The sequence below is a fragment of the Notechis scutatus genome, chromosome 1 (assembly GCF_049901735.1).
Source record: "Notechis scutatus isolate UNSWTSFEM ecotype Mainland chromosome 1, rNotScu1.2, whole genome shotgun sequence".
NCBI lineage: Eukaryota > Metazoa > Chordata > Lepidosauria > Squamata > Elapidae > Notechis > Notechis scutatus.
This window is the reverse complement of record NC_142009.1, coordinates 292,940,171-292,965,431: the sequence shown is the minus strand read 5'-3', so window position 1 is coordinate 292,965,431 and position 25,261 is coordinate 292,940,171. Positions and strand designations below refer to the sequence as shown.

Below are 25,261 nucleotides of genomic sequence, written 5' to 3'. Positions count from 1 at the left end.
AGAAATCTAAAAAAATCTAAAAAATCGGAAGTTGTAGGAGCGCCATCAGTTGAGTCTTTCAAGAAGAGATTGGACTGCCATTTGTCAGAAATGGTGTAGGGTCTCCCGCTTGGACTAGATGACCTACAAGGTCCCTTCCAACTCTGATTATCTGTATCTAGAAAACAATTACTATGTTCATCTTTCTAAACCTACATAATTATCATTATAGTACCCCACTAGGCTGGCATATAATTCAAAGTAATCCAGTGCAGTATACACTACCATATAAATGTACTACTGTTGAAGTCCTCCAGGCTTAAAGTTGCCAAGGTTGGAGACCCCTGCACTATACCATACTTATGTACTATTATAAGAAGTTTAGGTTCTTAATCTTTTATATACCAAAAGGTTTAAAATGGATTTTGCCACAAGAAAGAAACATGGTCACACAAATCCATTTCATTCTCAGTAAAGAAAGCTGGAAAATATGTCTGTAACGTAAGAATAACGTCTCCATATGCATGCATTTCAGGTTCGAATTTAAGCAACCATTCTTAGCTTCTAAACAAACACTAAAAATACTGTATTCTTAACATTTATCAGTTAAACATTTTCAGAGAAAGTCAGTACAAAACCACAAAATTAATAAAAAGTAAAATCATCAATAGTCAACAGCATGATGGTAACATTCTATGTGTGTAACAAAAATATAATTAATAGATTCTCCCATATAGGATCCTTTTAACTTAAAATAACTATATGGTTTTTTTCTTCTTCTGTTCAATCACATGCAATTCTTGGAGACTGCCTAAGCAACTCCCTACAGATTTTTTGGCAAGATTTTTCACATTGCCTCCTTCCTAGGACTGAGGGAAAGGGAGTAGCCTGAGGTCAAAGTGAGGGACTAGAATCCATGGTCTCCTGGTTTTCAGTCTGATGCCTTAGGATGCAGCCCATGTTAGTAATGTATTTAGCTTGTTTACATGTTCGATGTCATAACCAGGTGCTCTGTAACATAGTAAGAATCGAATTATGATATTTAAGGATAGTTCACAGATGATGGTTTCAGGAAGGGCAAGCTCCTGGGTAACTTGGATATTTTTAGATGTAATTTTTTAGAATATAGCAACACCACCTCCTCGACGATTTTCACGATCTGATCGGTAAACATGATAGTCTCTTACTGTGGTAATGGAGTCGGGAGAGATGCATTGAGCCATGTTTCACAGACAAATATAATGTCGAAGTTAGCCATATTTAGGAGGATGAGAAATTCAGGTATTTTATTCACGAGGCTTCTTGCATTGAGTAGTTTGCATTTAAGTCCGGCAGTAGTTGGAATTGAGGTAGTTGGGGCGTGCGTGCCTAGTCTTGGGTGATGGTGGATGGGTTGAGGTAGGGTTGTTGTTGAGGGTAAAAGTTGAGTATTGGGTTGCGTGGCTTACTTTTGATACAGTCAGCATGGTAGTCAATGTACAGGTCCTTCTCTCCATTGTCTAGACGGTTTTTGAGTTCGATGCGGAGTACACGGGAGCGGGCACGTTGCTGTATGGTTAGGTCAGGGCGGCAACGGAGGTTCTTGTGGTTGGTGTTGGTTTTGGCGAGTGAGTTTATAGTATAAATGAATTTACGTTTGCTTGATTCATTTTTGCAAATGACCCTGCACAAGCGTGGGGCCACAGTGCCGTCTCTATTTTTGAGCTCTCGGTCGATGCGGGAAATGTCAAGTATTTCATCAGCGGAGATGGTTGATGCTTGATAATCTCTGATGATGTTTCGGACAGTTGTGATGTCATCATTGACATTGATGTCTTCTAGACCAAATAAGATGGCGTTTGGACGTTTCCGTTCACGCTCAACAGCTTCTCTGATGAGGATTGGGATATCAATATTTGTCTGGGTTGTGTTTATTTGTGGATTGGGTTTTGGATTGGATTGTGCTTGTGACGATGGGATTACCTGAAGCTACTTGCATCTGCAGAGAAGAAGGGTCAATTGAGATGCTGTTCTACCCCCAAGGACCTGATGGGTCTCAGCCTGGAGTTTCAAATAGTGATTGGGGATTTTGCCATCTTCCCATTCTGTAGAGTGCCTTGTTAATCTCTGGATTACAGAGGCAACCACAACAAGATCATCTCTTGAATAACAACAAACAAATAACAACTAAAAAAAAAACATAACAAAACAACTCATGGATAAAATATCTTAAAAATAAAAAAAGTGATGGCCCAATCGAGTTAAAATATTTTCAAGAAAAGTCCTGTCTTTAACATCTTTCTGAATGCAATCAAAAAAGGGACCAACTCAGAGTTCCCAAACATTTTTAGTTCCTGGTTATTTCAGTGACCCTAGACCAGAACTCTGAACTAACAGCTAATATTTTACACAGTGACAGATTTGAAGTACTGCTGTGCTTTCCTTGAAACTTTAAAAGCCCCCAGGGCAGCACATGCATATTTTGGGAGCTGCAGGGCTGGTGTTAACTCCACAGAAGAGTTTTCAGAGAACTAAGTACCTATTGGCTTCAGTTCTCCCAAAGTAGGGTACTGGAGTAGGTTCTGTTTAGATGACCTATTTGGAGTAAGTGATAAATTGCATACATACAAAAAGAACCTATGATAGATGCCTGAAGAACCTTTAGAGACTGAAGCTTAATCATTAAATGTACTCCCATTTCCATTCCTTTACCTCTGCAGTGATAAAACAGTTACCATATAACTTCAGAACCCATACATAATACACTTTTCTTTTCTAGTTCCTTCCCCTGGTTTGATATAACAACTGTCCAGCTAAAAGACTCGCCTCTTAGCCAGTCTCTTGAAACAAATACATCACTTCAAGAATTCATTGCTTCATCTTACTTTAACATGATAACAGCATTGGCCAAGAAAAGTGAAGATTTGACGACATCTATGACTAAAAAGATACCTCTCTCAGCAGTGTTGCTGAAACCCACTAAGTCACTGGTTTTTCAAATTGATGAAATGTCTGCAAAGAAAACAGAAGAGACATCCAGTACTGATTCTGAAGACTTATAAATTATCCAAGCTGTTAGAAGTGGAAATATTCTTTTGCTCTCATTTTTATCATTAAAAGAACTTTGGGAGCAGCGTCTACAATGTTATAAGAATTCAAATGGTAAATATTAATGAAAGCCAATTGAAAATTACATTTTGCAGTGAAAATTTAGGCATAAATGCAAAATAGAAGGAAAATTCTAAAAAAAACAATTAACATGATTTATACTGTATATCCCCCTTTCTATCATACTTGTCCATCTTGCATTCACATGAATACACTAATGTGTTTCACTATCATTTTGTGCACAGATTCCACTATGTCATATACCCTGTCATATTTGGTATTTTAATTGAAGTTTGTGTTTTATTGTATCTTTTAGATCTGAAGTGATTACCCCCTTTGGCTTTCATGTCTACTTTTCAGAAATAAATTATGTTCTAAATAATGTATTTATAAGTTTGGTTATTTGATTTTTCATGTTGCTACTGTGGATTTATTTAAAACTTAAGGAATTTATTTAGAACTTAAGGAAAATTTAATTCATAAAATACAATTGGCTTAACTAAATATTGTTGCATATTTGATCATTATAAACATTTTATAATGCATGGAACATTTTAAGCAGCACTGCCTGACTTTAATGTTTTTGTAAGGGATGCTGTCAATTGATATGAAATATTTAAAGCAACTCATTAATGTGTGGCAGCTGTCTTGAAGCCCCATATATTCTTATAAGACTCCTCATAGGACAAATGATAAAACTTCATCATAAATAACGGTAAGAACAATCCTCTGTGTTTACATATGACTTTATTTTGCATTACTGATGTGCAAAAAATTTTTTTGCATCCATCAGTAAGCACTTCCTCCATGATATCCTATTTATTAAATTTAGGATTAGGATACAGCATCCATATATAATTTTGTTCACACTGAAAACTGAAATAGAAATACAAAAATAGTTACAATGTAATATCTGAAATATGTGAACAATAAATATTTTTTCTTATTTTGAGAAAAATGAACTGGCTTCTTGTAGTTCTTCACATGGTGGAGTTGAAAGCTGTAGTTCTTCATATGGTGGAGTTGGAGGCTTTGGTTCATATTCTTGTAACCTTGCTTCTTGAACAAACTGAGAATAACTAAGAGCATCACTGCGCTTTCCAGTTCGTGTCTTTTGTTCTAAGAACAAACCAATGTTATCTCGAGGCGGGAGAGAGATACTTCTTTCAAAACGGGGCTCCTCAATTTGCAGCAATTCTCGTACATGCTTTGAAATTTCCTGCAAAGAAAAAAAGAGGAAAAAAGTCTAGAAATCTAAAAAAAATCTAAAAAATTGGAAGTTGTAGGAGCGCCATCAGTTGAGTCTTTCAAGAAGAGATTGGACTGCCATTTGTCAGAAATGGTGTAGGGTCTCCCGCTTGGACTAGATGACCTACAAGGTCCCTTCCAACTCTGATTATCTGTATCTCTGTATCTAGAAAACAATTACTATGTTCATCTTTCTAAACCTACATAATTATCATTATAGTACCCCACTAGGCTGGCATATAATTCAAAGTAATCCAGTGCAGTATACACTACCATATAAATGTACTACTGTTGAAGTCCTCCAGGCTTAAAGTTGCCAAGGTTGGAGACCCCTGCACTATACCATACTTATGTACTATTATAAGAAGTTTAGGTTCTTAATCTTTTATATACCAAAAGGTTTAAAATGGATTTTGCCACAAGAAAGAAACATGGTCACACAAATCCATTTCATTCTCAGTAAAGAAAGCTGGAAAATATGTCTGTAACGTAAGAATAACGTCTCCATATGCATGCATTTCAGGTTCGAATTTAAGCAACCATTCTTAGCTTCTAAACAAACACTAAAAATACTGTATTCTTAACATTTATCAGTTAAACATTTTCAGAGAAAGTCAGTACAAAACCACAAAATTAATAAAAAGTAAAATCATCAATAGTCAACAGCATGATGGTAACATTCTATGTGTGTGAACAAAAAATATAATTAATAGATTCTCCCATATAGGATCCTTTTAACTTAAAATAACTATATGGGGTTTTTTTCTTCTTCTGTTCAATCACATGCAATTCTTGGAGACTGCCTAAGCAAATCCCTACAGCTTTTTTGGCAAGATTTTTCAGAAATTGTTTTTCGTTGCCTCCTTCCTAGGACTGAGGGAAAGGGAGTAGCCTGAGGCCACCCAGCTGGCTTTGTGCCTAAGTGAGGGACTAGAATCCATGGTCTCCTGGTTTTCAGTCTGATGCCTTAAGCGCTATACCCAACTGGCTCTCACATAGTATTTATTTATTGATTAGATTTTTATTCCATCTTTGTTACTTTATAGGTGATTCAAGGCAGTGAACAAGGATAATATCTTTCTCCTTCTGTTTTCCCCTATAACAACAACAACCCGATGAGGAAAGCTGAGCTGAGAAAGAGTGACTAGCCCAAAGTTACCCACTTGGCTTTCATGTTAGTCTCCTGATTTATAGGCTAGTACTTTAACCACTATACCATACTTATGTACTATTATAAGAAGCTAACATACAGCTCTGGCATTATACTAGGTATTTTGTGTCTGATAATATCCTTCAGTTATCACCCATGCAAATATATATGTGCTCTTACCTTCATATGTTCAAAATCAGTAATCCCAATCTGTGGCAGATTTGAACAGTTTACATATATGAGTTTCCGTCCTGAGATAAAATTTGTAGTAAAACACTCCTATTTAAAACAAAATAAGAAATATTATTATTAATATGAGCTTCAGATGTTCTATTCTTCCAATTAACTAGCTAGCAGCACCTACAAAAATATGAAAACATGATTCATGAATATCCAAAAGAGAAAATTTTGGGACCTCCGTTACATTTTTTAAGCGCCACTGAACTCATTTTTATATTTCAGTAGGTTGATAGACCAAAGAACCTAAACAAGAGATAAGGAACCTAATTTTAGCTTACTAGTACCGGTAGTTATACTGACTAATGACTTATCAGTGATGTTTTATTTAGCAATGGATGGCACTCTTCAGTGACTTAGTAACTCCAAATTCCCCTTGTTGGATCTCTTCTGTTTCTTTTTTCTTTTGCAATACAATACTAGGGGTGTCAAACTCAAGGCCTGGGGGGTGCTTAGATCTGGCATGGGACTGCCCTGGAAACAGCAAAGGAACAGCCCACGGTGCCTCTACTGGTGAAAACGGAGCTCGGGAGGGCTGTGTCTGGCCCTCTCGAGCTCCGTTTTCACTGGCAGAGAGTTGCAGGAAGCCGTTGCAGCTGAAAATGGAGCTTGGGGGCCTGTTTTCACTGGCAGAGCGCTTGGGCGACCATAGGTGCCCCTAACATGCCCACCCTTGCCACGCCCATCCTGGCCCCCCCAGGTCAACTACAACCCTCAATGAAATTGAGTTTGACATCCCTGCTGTAGACCATTACAACACTCAGTCAGTTCTGCAAACCTTAGTGTTTCCCCTTTAGGTATCATAGACAAAGAATCCCATAACTGAAATCCTTTGTGAATAATTAATTTTGTCATCAGGGTACTCTTTCTAGGGATATGACCATGATGTGAAACTAAATTCATACATCTTCCTAAATTCATATATGACATTCCTTAAAAAGAATCTGTTTAATGGGCCACAATTGGCTGACTTCACACAACCAAATAAACCACGTTATAATTAGTGCACTAGTGCATATTTATCTAAGCCCAGAGTCATCGTAAGTTGGGTGACCATATAAATGTTCTAAATAAATAAAAATTAGTGCATGAGTGCATATTTGGGTAAACCCATAGTCATCATGAATGAATTGGGCAGCCACATAAATTTCCTAAATAAATAAGTGACTGAATAAAGCTACAACTCATTTCTCCTTTGTATCTTTTGTCTCTCCTCATCTCATTCCATTAAAAAATGACATTTAGTATTATCTATGAAAAAATATTTGATTACCACTTTAGGTAAATGTACAAAATCTGCAAGAATCCGGATAGCAATAAGGATAGCAGCCAGGAGGCACAGACGACAGGTAATCCTTGACTTACAACAGTTCGTTTAGTGACAGTTGAAAATTACAATGGCACTGAGAAAAGTGTCTTATGACTGTTTTTCACACTTATGACAGTTGTAGCATCCCCATGGACATGTGATTTACATTCAGATGCTTGACAACTGACTCACATTTATGACAGTTGCAGTGTCCCAGAGTCATGTGATGCCTTTCTGAGACCTTCTGACAAGAAAAATCAATTGGGAAATCTGATTCACTTAACCACCATGTTACTAATTAAACAACTGCAGTGGTTCACTTAACAAATGTGGCAAGAAAAGGTCTAAAATGGGGCAAAACTCACTTAATACATTTCTCACTTAACCACATAAATTTTTGGTCATAAATTGAGGACTACCTCTATTCTAGCTTTTGTTAACATTTACTGATCATCTGGATTTTTGTCACTCAGTCTTAGCTACACTGTCACTGGGATGTATTAAAACATGACACAAATTCCAGCCCTTACACACTTGTGTTTTACATCACACCACCAATGCAAAAGGGGGAAGCTTACATTATGGTAGTTTTATTGTATCATTGCTACATTCTGAAACCAAGTAGTGTAGGTTATTTTTGACAATAGGCAAATCCTTGTATCAAATAATGCTGTTTTTCTTACAGATGGACGCATTATGCAGAGCCCTATTGTTTAATTGTAATAAATCACCAGTGGCAGGAAACTATGCATCTAATCTGGATTCACCAAACATGCTAAAGTGGATCAGAGGCTTGCTGCTTAAATCCAGTTTGAATCCAGTCATTGCAAAGCAGAGAGAGAGAGAGAGAGAGAGAGAGAGAGAGTGTCTAAATAAGCCCAGTTTGGGACATACTCCGGAAACTATGGCTTAATATGAGGTGTGAACTCATTCTGCTAGCAAGGAAACGCGATCTTAACTTGTATTGAGGAAAGCCCAAGTCGCCGATCCATTCAGCCACCTCCTCGGGGGTCCAGGATAAATACAAAGGACCAACGATGGTGGGAACTTTGACTTCGGGCAGAGCTTCGGCTTCGGGCAGGGTTTCGGCTTCGGGCAGGGTTTCGGATGCAGCCGACGCCTGGCTGCTTTCTTTGACTGAAGACTGAGACTTCAGGGAAGAGGAGCGGCGGCGGCGGCGGCGGCGCGGCAGCGATTCACCCTCCCCCTCCTCTTCTTCATCATATTCATCTTCTTCTTCCTCCTCCTCTTCCTCGTCCGCGCCAGCCGCCTGCAAAGACGTGTTACTACTGTCCATGGCTCCGACCGTAGGGGGAGCAATGAAGGAGGAGGGGAAACTCTCCCGGTACTATGACAACGCGTCCTTCCTGGAGAGCGGTCTCCATGGAGACCGGTTCTTCCGGGAAGGGTCGCCGTTTTCCTTTTCCTTGCTTCGCTCTCTGTCATCGGGCAAACGCTCGAAGACGGCTCTCGGCCGAATTTAGGCGGGAACTCCGGAGGGTGGAGGCCTGAGAAGCGGCCGCTGTCAGAGGAAGCGGAGCGTTCGGCTTTCCCCGGCTGTTTCCGGCTCGGTTCGCCTCTCCCCGCTTTGACTTCGGGGGCTTCTTTGTCTCGCTTTCCGATGTCGGGCGAACCGGCCGCTCCCGAGGATACCCGGTCCAAAGCCTCCGCGCTCGGAGGCCCCGAAAACGGAGACAGCGGGGACCGTTGCTGGCCCAGCGGGGCCGAAGATCAAGAGCAGCGTGTGGCGGCGTCTCCGCTCCCGCTTCCTCCAGGTACTTTCGGGACGGCTGTGTTAGAAAGAGGTGGAGGGTGGGGGTGTGTGTGGAGAGGAACCGTTGTGCCTGTCAGGCCTTAAAGCTCCGCCGAGGATCTCGCAGAGGGCTAGGGTGGGCTCGAGAGATGCGGGTTGTTTGAGGAGGGGGTTTCTTAGCCGCTAAGTTTCCTCCTTTCGACTTGTGGTTGGGGCCCTGCAAGGCAGGAATTCAACAGGTCACTCCTTCCCGGCCACGTGAGATGCTGCAACCCGTACTCGGTTTCCTGTGTTTGGCGGACCCGTTGCCTTGTCTGAGGGAAAGTAAATGGCCTTAGGCAGGGGTCTCCAACCTTGGGCACTTTAAGCCTGGAGGACTTCAACTCCCAGAATTCCCCAGCCAGCTTTGCTGGCTGGGGAATTCTGGGAGTTGAAGTCCTCCAGGCTTAAAGTGCCCAAGGTTGGAGACCCCTGGCCTTAGGGACTGATGTGCTGTCTGTGTGTGTGTGTGTGTGTGTGTGTGAGAGAGTGAGAGAGAGAGAGAGAGAGAGAATTGCCTCTCCTTTGCTCTTTTCTCCTTTTCCCTGCTCACCCAATAATTTGAATGTGCCTCCTTTCATGCCACGTTTAACACCACATCTTAATAGGCCATGGACTGATCTGCAAAATAACCCTTATTAGAAGAATAAAATAACCCTTATTGGAATAATGCCTTTGGAGTAGGTGGAGTAGGTGTTACCCTGGAAACTTTGTCACCTGGAGATTTATTTTTTTTTACTTCCCAGGCCCACATAATTGTCATCTTGCTCTGTGTTTAATCTCTACAGAGAAGCCATATGCATGTGGGGGAGTTGATTTATTAGAGATGCTTCTTGTATTTGATGAAATAGAAGAGCACCATTGAAGATATCCTTGGACATGTTGTGTAGAAATGATTGTTCTATATTTTAATGGAGGGATTGGTGCTTCTTCTGTAGCCCCACAACTTCCCCCTCTCTCTTTAGAAATTCTTGCATTTTGGTAGCCTAATGTTGAACCAAAGATAAATTTGCATTGTAATAAGGTCAGTGTCAGAAAATAGGATCTTTGTTGTCAGCAAAGAGCAAAACCATGTCCCATTATTGAACAAATTTGGGAGAGAATATCATTATGTATCATGTTGTATTTATGAGCTGAATAATAATATGACTGACATTTTTCTTTCAGTAATGGTCTTATATTGTAACATTGATAATTTTGTTTGTGAGAGAATTCTCCCTTGTGGCATTGCATTGTTTATGTTTTCCCCTAACATACCAACTGTTTTATAATTAGGCTAAAGTAGCTTGGTGCAACTGTTGCATCATGTAATCGTGATAAAAGTATTAAAGTTATTTGATTTTTTGTTTTATATGCCCAGAAGCGATTGCTTTTTGCCCTGTGTAGTCATAGTATGTAGAATTAAGTGAATTAAGTACTGTTTTCACTAATTTGAAGATTGAAGAAACATGAACTTAGCCTGAAGTTTTATATGCAGTTTTCCAAAGCAGTAGTCTCCAAACCTTTTTGATAGTGCAATCCAATCAATAAAAAGTTTGAACATGGACTCCAATATGTGCATGTTTAATATATTATTCCTGAATGAATATATTACATACTTATAAATAGTATATAAAATATTATATACTACAATATTATAGTATTTATATATCTTAATTTCTTATTTTTCTAGATAATAAATATAAATAGCCTTTGTTCTACTTCCTTCCTACACTGCAATGGATCAATTTGTGCACTCCCTGTTGTGTATGTGCACTTCATTTTAGAGACCAATGTTCTAGAACGCATCTCTCCAAAATATAGTACATACACTAGTTTTATTTGACAGCTATTGTAACCTTGTAGATACCAGTTGAAGGTTATAATATACGAAGTAGATTGAATCATTTTTGTATTTGAAACAAAATCTCATAATGTCTCTCCTTGGAAATAATAACAATACTAATAAATAGCAGTTTCTGTCTTTCGTGGCATTAAAATCAGCTTCAGGAGATTATTACTCTACCATGATCAAATTAGGCAGATATAGGAAGCCATTGTATTAGCTTTTCATTTAAGGATATGAAAAGGATAACATTTGTGGATAATTTCTAACCACTTAAATTATTTTACTGCAGATTATAACATTGTTGAAAATAATTTTTATTGCTTTTAAAATAAAAAAATGAAGAAAAACAAAAACACAATAATACATAATTTTTAAAAATGCACAACAAATGCATAAAAATGAGTGAAAAATTACAACAAAAATATAGGATAATATGCTGTTAGAATAAACAGATTTCTCTACATAATTATTTAATATAAACACTAGCCATGTATGTGTGTTCATTTCTAATACACTTATAGAACGGTCATGTTTTTAACCTATCGGTACTTTATTTTATATAAATGAGTCTCATATTCTATTTGCTCATGCAAAGTTTTCGTCTACAGGCAATCTGCTCCTAAGTAGCAAGTGAAATCAAATCTTCCATCCACTGGAAGAGTGGAATAAATGGAGTAAATCTTTTTAAAAATACTGCAGTATCAGTCTTTTAGATATAACAAGGGCATGAAGAATCCATTTATGCTGTCCTGTTGTTAATTTCTATGTATTAGGTATATAATTCAAGAGTATATTATTGTCTCAGAATTTTACTTTTTGATGCAATTTATAATATATGTGAATTGCTTTGAACCTCATTTGAGATGCTGTATAAATGGTGGTATTCTTATGATATATTTATGGTACTTGTTTATCTCTGTAAAATCTCTATCAGATTACAAAATATATTGCCAAATAAAACTATTAGAAAGGAATAGAGTATTAAATGTTAAAAAAAATCTAGACTAGTCTTAATTTGACACCTTGCAAAAGTGTTGGATTTTGGAACTATATCTTCCAGAATTCCCAGGCAGGGACAAGTTAACTATGAATTATAGAAGCTGCAGTCCCTGTACATGTGGAGAACATGTGATTGGAACAAGCTGGTGTAGGGTATTTTTGCATGGTATCTTTTCTCATTGGTAATCCATAGTTTGTACAAAGCCCAATTTGGGGGATTTGAAAGACATATTAAACCATGAGTTAGCATTTTGAGTGGATAAATGGCTCCAATCTGTTTGGGGCCAAAAGGCATATTTGACATTTTAAGAGCATACAACAGGTATCATTAGAAGAAAGAAAAATATTGACATGAATAGGATTTGCCTACAAATTGAGTGCCATAATCAAACACACTCTAACTCCCCAGAAATTTATTAATGTCCAGTTTGGCTCTTTTCTATGCAGACAAATTCTATCCCTCCTTTCTCTTTGACAGCGGGAGACAATAAAAAGTTATCTATATGGTAGTTGGACTAATACACTAGAATAGACTATATATTTTTCTGGGGGAAATATTCCATTATTTTGCATAAAAATGAATAAGCAAGATAATTAATCAGCATGATAAGCATGTTGTCACATTTTTCTTTTTTCTTTTCTGACAAAATAACTCAGTATATTTGTTCAAGTAGCTATTCAGTCCTGCTAAAATAGTTTTAGTTTTTAATACCAGCAACTTTTTCAAAATTCAAATTCTATCAAACTGAATGCTACATTATAAAACTTCCAGTGAAATAATTTCTGGGCAAATCTTTGAATTTGATGTGCATAAGAATTAAACCACACTGCATGTAATTTTTTTTCTTAATCATGTATTTAATTTCAGCTCTTGGATGGCTTGAAAAACTACTAAGATATTTGTGTAGCAGGTGAACTTAACCAGAAAATGAAACAAAGTTCCTTTCAGTTTCAATATTAATATAAGCCGAATATGCTAAATTAGATTAATTTTGGATTGTGGAATATTGTTGGATTCATTTTTTCCTAGAAAAGTCAGCTCCAGTCCGTGTAAAGAGATATCTGCTACTGAATTTCTCTCTTTATAAAGTGCTAATTCCCTGGAGGATCTGAGATTAAGCAAGATACATACCACCCACAGGGGAGATGAGATTTTTTTAATATCTGTATTTCATTTAGAAGACCATCATGATTCCAATTGTTAGGCCTGTTGGTTACTCTCACTTAGAGAGGATTTCAGTTATGTAATCTTAAACATATAGTATCTTTAAGATAATTTATAATATATTTTTACAAAAGCTGTACCTTTCCAGATCAAATCGCAATATTCTGCTAGAATGATAAAATTACCTTAAAAATGATAATGATAAACTATAAGACGTGGTTTATAGGTTCTGAATATTATGTCACAAATACAAATATATTTTTGACTAATCCCACTAAGAGTAATGTAGGTGATCCATCCTTTTCGATGTCTACTGTGAGCCTGATTATAAACATAATTGTCTAGTATTGTTTAGGACTAACTAGGTATACTGTCTTAGAATAGAAACCTCTTCCATTCATGAATGTTATGTTAACTAGTAAATATCTCATATTTCTTTTGGAAATAGGATGCTTTGAACCCTACCCAAAAATAGTATATAGCATGATCGTGCTGGTTGATAAAGCATCGTGCCTATAAATGAATGGTAATTAGAAGTTCTAAAAGATGAAATATTATCTTTGCTCTCTTCTAGAAAATGAAGATTCAATTCAAAAATCAATCGAAGCTACTTCAGAAAAGGATATATTACCATGCAGGTAAGATAATAACTGTGATTCTCTTGATATAAATCATTTGGGTTGATCTTTGTTTTTATTTTTACTTGTTAACATGCTGCTAGATAGAATCCAAAGGAAAATTCCATACTCTCAAGGCAAGTCCTCTTCTCCCACTAGCTATGATGAGTAGCAATACCTTTGGAATGCTCACTAGAGAGGGTCTTCATATATATATTTCCTGTTAACTGTTATTGATAATCAAGGCATATGGATAAGTAATAGCAGTGTTTTTACCTTTTAAATTTGTTTGGTGTTTTATTTATGATTCAGAGCTTTACTGGATGCTTGATACTAGTGTGAGCTGTAAGGGGAAATTAAATATATAAAAATGAAAACAATCCCAGCAAAAATGTTTGTGAACATTTTATTTGTTAGCTGTATTTATGGTTAGATTTATATTCCATCTTTCCTCCAGGAGTTCAAGGCAGCCATCATAGCATTCCTGCCTCCAATATCATCCCCACAACAAGCGAGGTAGGTGAGCTGAGAGAGTAATTGCCCAAATTCATTCAGGCAGCTTTCATGACAGAAGGTAGACTTAGTCATAGGTCTCCTCTGTCTTAATTCAGCATCTTAACCGCTATTCATTAACTCATTACACATGATTAGTTCCAATAAAACCTAATAAAACCTAATAATCTTACTAAAATAACAAGTAGAAATATCATTACTATGTTCCTAGGACTAAGAACAATTTTATAGTATTTTTGTAAAATTAATATTATGCAAAGCAATATGATAGATCCTAAAATAGTTCTTTAAAAATAGGGATATTATTCTGCATAAAATCATGGAATAGAGAGTGGGATAATAGTGATAAAGCTTTGATCAGTTCCTCATTTCAGACATAATATAAAACATGCATACAATGACAGAGATAATGGAGCAACAGATTACAGCTGAAATGCTTTGTGGGGAGTTTTTTAGGGAATACTATATAGGTAAGGCCTAGGCAATAGTCTACTTAGATTTATTTTATATTAACAACAATTTATCAAGTGTATATGCCACCTGATTCCCAGCAATTCTGGGAGGTGTATACAGTATTTAAACATTTAAAAACAAAGAACAATATAAGAATAGGAAATAGCAAAGAAATCAAAACTGGAGGGGAGAAAGAATATTAGTCATCCTTTGCAATTAACCAGTAAATAGCTTTTCAACCATGTTAAAAACTCAAAACAATTAAGTAGTTTTATAGCCATGTAACATTACACAGAAGTCTTCATTCTAATATTTTCATGGTATTCTTTTCAATTACTTTTCTCTATTTTTCTCAATGCTGCCAAGTATACAGAACATTGCATGCCCATATCATTTTCCATAAGAAAAGTACACCATTTAATAAAATAATTTTATTTTATAGTTAGTCCCACAGTTGGAAATATAATATTTAAAATGAAAAGAAATAATATTGTAGGCTGATTTGGTTAATAAAAACTAACTTAAATCTCATTGTTTATTTTGCTATCATATCTTGCCATTGGGATTTGACTCCTTCTAGTTAATGAAATTTAAGGCTGAATGTGGAGAGGCAATTCTTGACTTAAAACCAGTTGCTTAATAACTGTTCAGTTTTGGCAGACTCAGAAATGGTGCATTAAGGCATGTAAAGTGCTTCTGGCATTATAAAATGTTGCCTTGCTGGCCATGTGGTCACATGACCACATTGCAGATGCTTAGCAACCAGCTCACATTAATAACAGGTTGCCAAGTGCCCCCCAGTCATGTGATTGCCATTTGCAAGCTTCTCTGCTGGCTTCCCCAAAAAGTCAGTGGAAAAGCCAGCAGGGAAGATTGCAAAGCCAGCAGGGAAGATTGCAAGTGGAAGGCACAGAGAGGAGTTGAAATATTTGAGGTGTAGCTGATGTTTTGCTCTCAAATGTTGCTGTAGCCCACTGAAAGATTTCAGGTTCCCTCCAGGAACAGAGGGAAAATCCTTTGGTAGGCTGCAGAAATGGAGCTAAAATCCGGAAGATTTCCCATGAAGGGTTTCCTCTCTGTAAATGCAGGGGAGGTGAAGGATGCAACAATGTTTGAGAGCAAAAGGGGTGCCTGCTGTATGCTGACATTTCAGCTCTGTGTGGATTTGAAATCCTTCAGCAGGCAGCTGTTTTGTTCAGCCTGCTTAACTGGGACATCACTTAACAACCGCAAGTGGAAATGCTAGGATTGCGGTTGTTGAGTGAAACAGTCACATGAGTGTTTTGCTTAATGACCACTCAATGACTTGAGATTCCAGTCCCAATTGTGGTTGTAAGTCAAGGACAAATATGTAATATAAATACTGTCTTCTAAGGCAGTCTCTATATTTTTTCTATTTGTGAGCACATTATTTATCAGCATGCATAGAAACTTTACAGCAATGGTTACCTATACTTTTTGGGCTAGTAGAAATATTTTGAATTTTTGAAAAAATGACATGCATGCACTTTCAGAAATGGGACCCCTGGTGGTTATGAACCACCCATTTATAAAATGGGTGCATTGGACAATGGCCAACTGCACAAACATTAAATTACCAAGAAAGAATTTGGTGGAAGAGGTCCACCTACTAGCCCACTCTCCAGAATATTACCTTCTATGCTTGGCTTAGGGTAATCATTTTTTTCCTAGAAAGATGAATTTTCTTCCTGGCAAGTTCTTGTGCTTTATCCCCTAGAGTCTACCCTTTGTGGATATATTACACTAGGGAATTCATGTGGAGAAGAGAACTGCCACTTATTCCTATTCTTTTATCCTTTTGTTCGTCTCTTATGTATATAAAACACCTGCTCTCATAAACAACAATATATTTTGACTCCTCCCCTTTACAGTAAACTCAATACATCATATGTTTTGCAGGCACAGCTTCAATCTCCTTCATTTCTATTTGAAAACAACCTTCATAGCAGACATGGGAAAATTGCTGCTGCTTCTTCTTATTAAATCAGAATAGATGATAATTAGATAGAGAGTGATATGGCAATCTATCAGACACTTTAAATATTTGCATTAAACGCTAAGTCCACATGCAATGATCAACCCGTGGAATATTTGGCAGGGATAAGAAGTTCTTGCTCTAGCTAATTGAACTGTTTTCTATAAAATATATTTTTATACACTACATTTTCTTTCTTTACAATGTTTTAAAACTGATTTTTATAGCTAAGTTGCTTGAACTAATCAGTCAAATTGAGCCTTTTTTGGATGGATACATTATCTATGATAGCTAATTGTATTTTAATGCTGGTTGTAGTTGAAACCCAGTGTTTATGAAAAGATTCAGCAACAATGAGTCCTGGAGAAAATCTACCTATGTGGTCACTTAAGAACCAACACTAACTTGATGGCACATAACATTCTTTCAGCTGCCTAAAGGAACACAACACAGCATTTCTCATTTGAATTTTGGCTTAGCTGAGACTCATCTGGATATAAAATGTAACCCAGAGGAATCCAATTTGACTCCAAGTCACTTTACCAGTCTCTGTTTTCCCAGTTGATTGGCGTTTTACCTAGCTGTTATACCAGGTTCTTAAAACATCCTGCATTCTTGTGCTATCTTTCTCTGAGAGGCTGCAGAATGGATCACCTATAAATTCAGATACTACAAAGGATCCTGCAGGTGCTAATGGTAGTCCAGAGGAGCGAGATATAGTTGGAGTGGAGGAAATTCTAACTGATCAACCTCAGCACCAAGAGGAGGTAGGTGATTTGACTCTTGGCCTGTTTCTACTTGCCAAACCATCATTACAATCCTTTGTTTCTAAACATGTTTATTGATGTTTTTCATTTTAGTGGCTGTATGCTTTGAAATGTTTGTCTTGAGATAATAATAAATTCATATATGTAGTACAAATGATAAGATTATTGAACTGTATTTTTTCTGGGGTCCAATATATTTTAATTGATTACATTTCTGTGTCGCCTAGAATTGAAGAAATGTGGAGCAGAAAAAAAACTTTAGAAGATAATACGTTGAAATATCTTCTGAAATGTTTTTCTAGTTAGTAGGATGACATAGTTGCAAATAGGAAATTAAGGAATTAAGATAAAGATACGTAGAGAAAAATCTATTTTTATTAAAAATTAAGGACTTTAATGCCACTGTATTTTATGTATATTCTATACATTTGTCTGTATAGGAAGCTATATTGCAAGTGACAAAAATCTCTGCACCACAGGGACCAGGTGATATAATCATGATACAGTCTGAATATACAGGTGCAGTAGACATCCTGTCTGCAGAGCTAGAAACTACAGATCTTCTAAGTGAACAGAAGAAAGGTAAGGATTATGCTTTCACTGCTATGTCTGCATATGGATCAGTAGTTAGCATTCTATTGAAGAAATCTGCAAGATTTGAGCTGTTTTGTGGTAGAGTATACTAATAGTCTTGAAATGTTCATATTTAAGAAAGCAGCAAAAAAGATTTTGATTCTTGCTGTTTAATTTAGTTTATTAGTTTTTCAATTTTTTCTATTGTATATAATTTCTATCCTTGGTTGGATTGGTTTTTCTTTTTTATTTATCTCTTACATTATTTCAAAATTTGCTGTTACACTATACTTATTTGGTGAGGGTGAACTTCCCTTTGGATTATGTAAGTTTATTTATTTTCGACTTGCCTCCAGGGAGATAGTGGCATACAACCTTAATAATAAATAAATAAGCAAATTTTGTTCCAACCTAGGTTTTTTGTCACTTCACCTTTACTCTTTTTTGTCTGTTGTATTTTTTCTTCTGTTTAAAGTTTTTAATCTGTAATTGCCAAGATGTTGGAGGTTGGGCAGTATATAAATGTAATAATTAATTATTGCTATTATAAAGGAGTATTATGGCAGAAAAAGAAATCCACAGAAATCTGAAATATGGGAAGACCAAAATAGAGTTCAGGTTTCTGTTACATTATTTAATTTTAATGCTTGGGATGAAATTATAATGATCTCATAGTGAATAGTCAATGGATTTTTTAAATTTTAAGTATGGCAAATTAATACGGCCCACATTGTTGGGATCATTCATTACACCTTTATCATCCAATTTGTTCTTAGAAACGTTGCTGTGCCAAGATGTCTAAGTCATTATACAGTGTATGGTAGTATCGGTGAGTCTTTGAAAGAATAGATTCAGTCAGTTAAAAAGACTCATAGCGAAAAACTGTCAGCTAAGAGAGGGGCTAAAAAACCTAATTCGTTCGTTTGAAAAAAGGGAAATCTTGTTATTAGAATATCCAGTCTTGTTAAAAATTCTGTCAGCATCTATGTTATAAAAACTAAGAAAGTCATCCTTCTTTCTCCAGTTCGGCCACCTCCATTGAATCCCCCCACTACCTGGACAAATTCTAAGATAAGGGAGTTTAAAACAAAGATGGCAAAGGAGAAGAATGCCCGAATGCTAGTGAAACGGGGTGAGGTATTAACAGTCCGGGTGCCCACCCATCCTGATGGGAAGCGTGTCTGCTGGGAATTTGCTACAGAAGATTATGACATTGGGTTTGGAGTCTATTTTGATTGGACTCCTATTACTAGTACTGCCATTACTGTTCAGGTCAGTGAATCAAGTGATGAAGAAGATGAAGAAGAAGAATTTGAAGGTATGTCAGGTCTTCAATAGTGATGTATAAATTTAATAAATATATATGTAAAACCATTACGTCCAAAACAGTCTCTCAAGCAAGAATAACCTCTTTAACTTGAGTTAAAGAACTCAACTTCTTAACTACTTTAAGTTAACTTGAACTGCACCATTAGTCTTCAAATTATTCCACAGACTATCAAGCAGGAAAATTTAATAAACCCTGATAATAAAATGTGTGTTTATTTATTCATAAATATATCCATTCATTTATGGACATAGTTGTGGCTCCAAACACTGCCAATTCTGAGCAGCTTGAATGTCAACCTCTGCAAGTGTACATAGCATCAGAGTTGGGCCATTTAAACTTTAAGGAGGGTGCTGGTCTAAGGAAGCAGGCTAGTGACAAAAAGACCTATGCCTGGATTTTTAGCTAAGGTGTAATGCATGTATGTTTGTCATTGTTGCCCTCTTTTTACTCCTTTTTCTTTATTGTTAAATAGTTTCGTTGTTATTTTGGGGTTTTTTATTTTGTGAATTGCCTAGACTCAATTGGGCAATGTACAGTTGGGACATTGGGCATTGGGCAATGTCCAAATTTAAATAATAATAATAATAATAATAATAATAATAATAATAATAATAATAATAATAATAATAATAATCCAGGACTCTGCTGATGACATTCCTCATTCATAGGATCTATAGGCACCTTCACAGCCCTCTGAAGTTAATGAACTTTACATATCTTCCCATAAAGCAGGGGTGGGCAAACTTTTTTGGCTCGGGGCCTCATTGACTTTTAAAATTTGACAGATGGGCCGCTACCTGGTGTCGAAATGCCTGTCTTTACAAGTCAAAATCAAATGAATGCAATAATTCAATCATTCACATCAAACCTTAATTCTGTACCAATCTTGGCGGGCCGGATTAAAAAGACCAACGGGCCGGATGTGGCCCTCGGGCCGTAGTTTGCCCACCCCTGCCATAAAGCTAGCAAGAATTCTTTCCCCGTAACTCAGGGAAGAATTCTATAAATGTAGGGTCACTGCAGAAATTGTCTCACTCTTTTCTTGTTTCTATTGCAGTATATTATAGAAAATCCCTTACCTGCTAGAAGTTGGAATGTAAGCATTGGATTAAATCAATGTGCATTGGACATGGAGATCAGGCTGTGCCTTATTGCTTCCTCTCTTACAGTGATGGCGATCACTGTTATTTATTATTATGGAATAAAATGGGCCACTTAGAAGGTTCTGATGTAATGACAAGGGGAGGAAAATCATTCCCATTTTATTTTTTTATCAAGTCATGCAAATGTGCAAAATAATACATATAATTAGATGCATATAATTAGTAATACAAATAAATAATGACAATATTTAGAGATTCAATATTTTATATCCTTTAATTATAAAACAGTTTAGGAATTAGGTTGTGGTTTGTTTTAACTGGAATTTTCTAAGGTTCCAGTATAAATATGAAAAGTCTATCTCCAGATGTTTTGAAACCTGCGATGATGCTCTGTGTGTAAGCTTCTTCCACAATCCTGAATCTCTATTGACTTCCTCGTATTAGTTTTTATGGCTGATGCATTTCCCTTCTCAGGTCCTATTCCTGTTGGCGATGTGGAAAAAGGAGCCAAAAGCTATTTGCGAAACCGTTATGGGGAGATCATGCCAGTCTACAGAAGGGACAGCCATCAAGAAGTGCAAATAGGCAGCCATGATTATCCAGGGGAAGGCATCTACTTGCTCAAATTTGACAATTCTTACTCTCTCCTACGCAACAAGATTCTTTTTTTTCATGTTTATTATACCACCTAAAAAAGTAAATAGTTTTGGTGCCAAGACTAATATGTATATCTTGTGATGGCCAAATTTTGTTTATATACCCTTCCTATTTGTCCCATTGTCCAAAATGGAGCTAATGATTATTAGCAATTCCACTTTGTTGTATGCAGACAGAAAGCTGAGATTTTAATTACGGCAAGCAAGTCACCGGACATAAGATTTAAATGTCTGTTTTTCTTTGATTGCACTTACAATAACTGAAGTTAAAACATGCCTTTTCTTTGGAAGTATATATATTATCTCCTTCTACTCTACTAGCTACAAATACTGACTGGAATCAGCTGCCAAAACAGCCTATAGAACTCTGCCCAGAACTACATTGTTACTGTGATATTGTACACTGCCATTTGCTTTGTAGTGGAGATCTTGTAGAATGGTACACGCGTTGCCTATTCAGGCCACTGGCAGGCTGTCTTCTCTCATCTGCCTCCCATAAATGGTCATCTGCTCAGTTGTTTGTATATATTTTAAGGCTTGGCTGGATGCAATCCAAACTGCATCATTCTCTTTCAATAAGAGAACAACATAACTTTAAAAGAAAAAAGTATATCCTCCCAAATCTGCTTTTGGTGAATTATTTGGGAAGGAAACATCAACAAAGGCTTCTCCAGTTCCAGAATTCATAGTTTGGGGGGCACAGTATGCTGTTTTATTGGCAACATTTTCCAATAGTAAAAATTTGTTAACCTCCAAATGTTTTTTTTCCCCCAAACATTATGTTCAGGTAAACGAAGCCAGGAACTGTTTATTTCAGAGGGCAGAAAATATCCATTTCATTTATCTAGATACTAAATGGAAGCAATTTATGTATATTTATTACAGTGCTTCCAGATTCCTAGGAGCAAACATTTCCAGAAGAGTTTATATCTTTTAAATGTATTACACAAGCACCTAATAGTTACTATATCAATAGCCAGACAGACACAAGATACCATTGACAAAAAGCAACCCTGAACTATATTACAGCAGGCAGGCACAAATGAGTCCCTTGGTATATTACAAGTATTGACTTTCAGTGATGATTTTGTAATTTATATGGAAGAGTGGTCCACAAAAGCTCACCCCCCATATAAAATATTGAGTCTTTAAACAATCAGCAAGTATTTCTTTTCTTTTTCACCTTTGTTGTTTATTCAGACTTCAAAATCACTGCCAATATTTAACAGATAATATATACCCAGAGTTGGAAGGGACCTTATAGGTCATCTAGTCCAGTCCAAGTGGGAGACCCTACACCATTTCTGACAAATGGCAGTCCAATCTCTTCTTGAGGTCTCAAGTGATGGCGCTCCCACAACTTCCAAAGGCAAGCTGTTCCATTGGTTGATTGTTCTCACTGTCAGAAAGTTTCTCCTTATTTCCAGATTAAATCTCTCCTTGTTCAGTTTCCATCCATTATTCCTTGTTTGGCCTTCAGGTGCTTTAGAAAATAGCGTGACCCCTTCCTCTCTGTGGCAGCCCCTCAAATATTGGAAGACTGCTATCATGTCTCCCCTGGTCCTTCTCTTTACTAGACTAGCCAAGCCCAGTTCCTGCAATCGTTCGTTGTATGTTTTAGCCTCCAGTCCCTTAATCATCCTGGTTGCTCTCTGTACTTTTTCTAGAGTCTCAACATCTATTTTATAATGTGGGGACCAAAACTGGATGCAATACTCTAGGTGTGGTCTTACTAAGGCTTTATAGAGTGGTATTAGTACCTCACTTGATCTCGATTGTATCCCTCTGTTAATACTATTTAGGATTTCATTAGCTTTTTTGGCTGCTGCTGCACACTGCTGGCTCATATTTAGTTGGTTGTCCACTAAGACTCCAAGATCCCTCTCACAGTTACTGCTATTGAGCCTGGTTTCACCTAGTCTATATGTGTACTTTTGCTTTTTCTTGCCTAAGTGTAGGACTTTACTTTAATGTAGCATACGCATAATATAGCAGAACTATCTATTGCAGTTACCAGTTGGCAATCATATTATCTTTCATAGTTCAGGTTTTATAGAATGTATATATACAGCTCACGTTGTCTCTATAGCAGGAGACATATAAATATACTTAAGATTTCAGGGGCAGATTTGAGCAGGCCTTTTTAAAGCCTTGTGATCTTTGTCCAGTATGGTTAACTCTTTGCATGATTACACCAAATATTTATTGTAAGTAGTAGATCTTGGGGTATGTTCCTAAGAGGTGTTTTTGTTGAAGTTTGGTGGTTTTCTATTTCTGCCATATTTTGAGTGAGAAACATACATAGAGAAAATGAAACTGACTCCTATCTCAGGCTTTTTTTAAAAATTGGGAAATAAACAATGTTTTCAGATTTGAAATGGGAAATGGATAAATCTGTACTACTAACTTTAAAGAGGAAATCAAATATGGCTACTCATTCCCATCTTTAAATTATTTAACATGAGTTTGGAGAAACAATTACAGCATTTAAAGTACAATAACTGCAAGGAACAACATTTGGTGGAAGAAGGAAAACTATAGTACAAATGGATTTTATTATTCAGAATTGCTGATTTTTGAAAACAGACTTGAAGGACTCACCATTTAGAGGAGCCACTAAATTGTTTGTTGTAAAACGTATGAGCAGCATTTAATGTTCGCTTCCTTTCCCCGTTTGTAAATTCATATTGTTGAAATCATTTTCTATTAAAGCTTATCTCTAGATGTCCCACACTGTACAAAAAATGAAGCTCACTATGTTTGTCCTCATTTTCAATCCAAAGACTTTGCTTTGTTTAGAGTTTCAGAAAATGAAACAGATTTATTTGCTTTGGCTAATGTTTTTTTGAAGAAATACAAAAAAAGATATATATTTTAAATGTGTAAATTTGTGTTGACTTTAATTACAGAGCTCTATTTTTAACTCTTGAGTAACATAAACATCTTTTGCAGCAAAGCAACTGTATTTGTTCTTAAGTCCCACAGTATCTTCTAAAGGTTTAATGTGACTTGCTGTTTAAATTACAGTATCATTTCTACTTGCAAATGTAGAAAATAGAGGAATGAATTTTTAGAAAAGAGAATAAGATTGAAATGTGGAGCAAGTTAAAACTGCAGTAGATATCGGCTGAGCAAAAGCCTTTGTGCCTTCCTTTCCATTCTCTGTTTAATGATAGTGGCTTTCATATTTGTTCCTACTGAACTAATCAGTTTAAAATTTACTGTCCTTCATATGTATACTTTGCTCATTTGACTAAGGAAATCAATTTGTGAAATTATGAAATGTTGTTTAAAAAGAAGGATTAAAATTCCAGATAGAGCACATCTTAAGAGTTTATACTCTTTTGATGAATCAGGTATCATGTATAATATTCCTTCTCCATCTATGAGTTGTATATACACACATATGCACATGAGCTTTACAGTATCTGTACCTCTTATCCAAAGACTGACTAATCTCAGGCCAAGTCAAAGTATTTCTGTGGTTTGTTTCTCTTTCTACTGTGAAAAATTAAAAAGCTGTATGTGCTTCTTGGATTGCAGACCTAAAATTCTGCAACCACATGCTAATGAAATATGTGGAAAATGCTTAGAGTGAGAAGTTATCCTTGCCTGAAATTGATTCTAGAAAATTTTCAACATTATACATGCATTGTTGTAGATGAAAATAGAAATATAATTTCACTTGAGATAAATTAGCTATTATTTTAGATTGAGAGATTAAAGTGTAATAGAAATGTACTAAAATAAAATAATACATACATAATGTATGGAAATAACAGGCTTTGGCCATGTTCATATGGTAGCGTAAAGAGGTAGCACAAATTAATAACAGTATATGCACTATATGACAATTTAATGCAGAACAGGATCTAGTTAGTCCCAATATATAAATTAGGCATTTTTAACTTATTTTACTTCCACTTAAGTGACACTTTAATCATAGTAATATATTCAGCCCATGTATTTGTTTTAATTAGGCATAATTTGGTATATTTCCTCTTTACTGACAAGGAAGCTACATTGAGACATTATTAAAACTAATTTTGGATGGGATTGGACATAAGCTATTATTGATACTGCTTTGTTTATCTCATTTTAACTAAGAGATAATTGGCAAAGTTGAGGTTCACGAATAACTATGTGATATGAAAGGATTGCTACAGTCCCAAGTGCACTTAAATACAATGAAAATTTGGGTCTGTTTCTAAGCAGTCCTCTGTACAGCATTGTCCTGTAAATCTTCTTGCACGATGAGGACTTGTATTTTCAAGACATACTGGTATTCCTCTTATTGTCCTTGTAAATTCAATAGAAGTCTACCGTATAGATACAGAGCATGAAAGCCATCTTGAGGCAATTGGAACAGTTCAAAGTGGAGAATTCACTGACAACTTCATAGTAAATCTTGCTTTAAATAAGAAGCATTTTGTTTTATCCCTTAATCATAACATAAGAG

The 25,261-nt window shown here is 36.3% G+C and overlaps 2 protein-coding genes across 4 annotated transcripts; one reads left to right on the top strand and one right to left on the bottom strand.

Moving 5' to 3' along the window:
• Positions 1 to 3,796: 3,796 nt before the first annotated feature.
• SAMD15 (sterile alpha motif domain containing 15) lies at positions 3,797 to 8,412 on the bottom strand. Its single transcript, XM_087951993.1, has 3 exons — positions 7,971 to 8,412; positions 5,645 to 5,745; positions 3,797 to 4,285 (listed from the first exon to the last, which is right to left on the bottom strand). Exons 1-3 carry the CDS (start codon positions 8,305 to 8,307, stop codon positions 4,010 to 4,012), a joined length of 714 nt encoding a protein of 237 aa, XP_087808119.1. The 5' UTR covers positions 8,308 to 8,412; the 3' UTR covers positions 3,797 to 4,009.
• TMED8 (transmembrane p24 trafficking protein family member 8) lies at positions 8,389 to 23,685 on the top strand. Of its 3 annotated transcripts, none has more exons than XM_087951992.1 (7): positions 8,736 to 8,785; positions 13,369 to 13,432; positions 13,869 to 13,927; positions 17,011 to 17,140; positions 17,620 to 17,722; positions 18,738 to 19,031; positions 20,621 to 20,971. In XM_087951992.1, the coding sequence occupies exons 2-7, from the start codon at positions 13,427 to 13,429 to the stop codon at positions 20,836 to 20,838; spliced, it is 810 nt and encodes a 269-aa protein (XP_087808118.1). In that variant the 5' UTR covers positions 8,736 to 8,785; positions 13,369 to 13,426; the 3' UTR covers positions 20,839 to 20,971. The 3 variants fall into 3 exon arrangements, with proteins under 3 accessions (XP_026520149.1, XP_087808118.1, XP_026520150.1); XM_026664365.2 differs by having other exon boundaries at positions 17,581 to 17,722; XM_026664364.2 differs by lacking the exon at positions 13,869 to 13,927 and having other exon boundaries at positions 8,389 to 8,785; positions 17,581 to 17,722; positions 20,621 to 23,685.
• Positions 23,686 to 25,261: the final 1,576 nt, after the last annotated feature.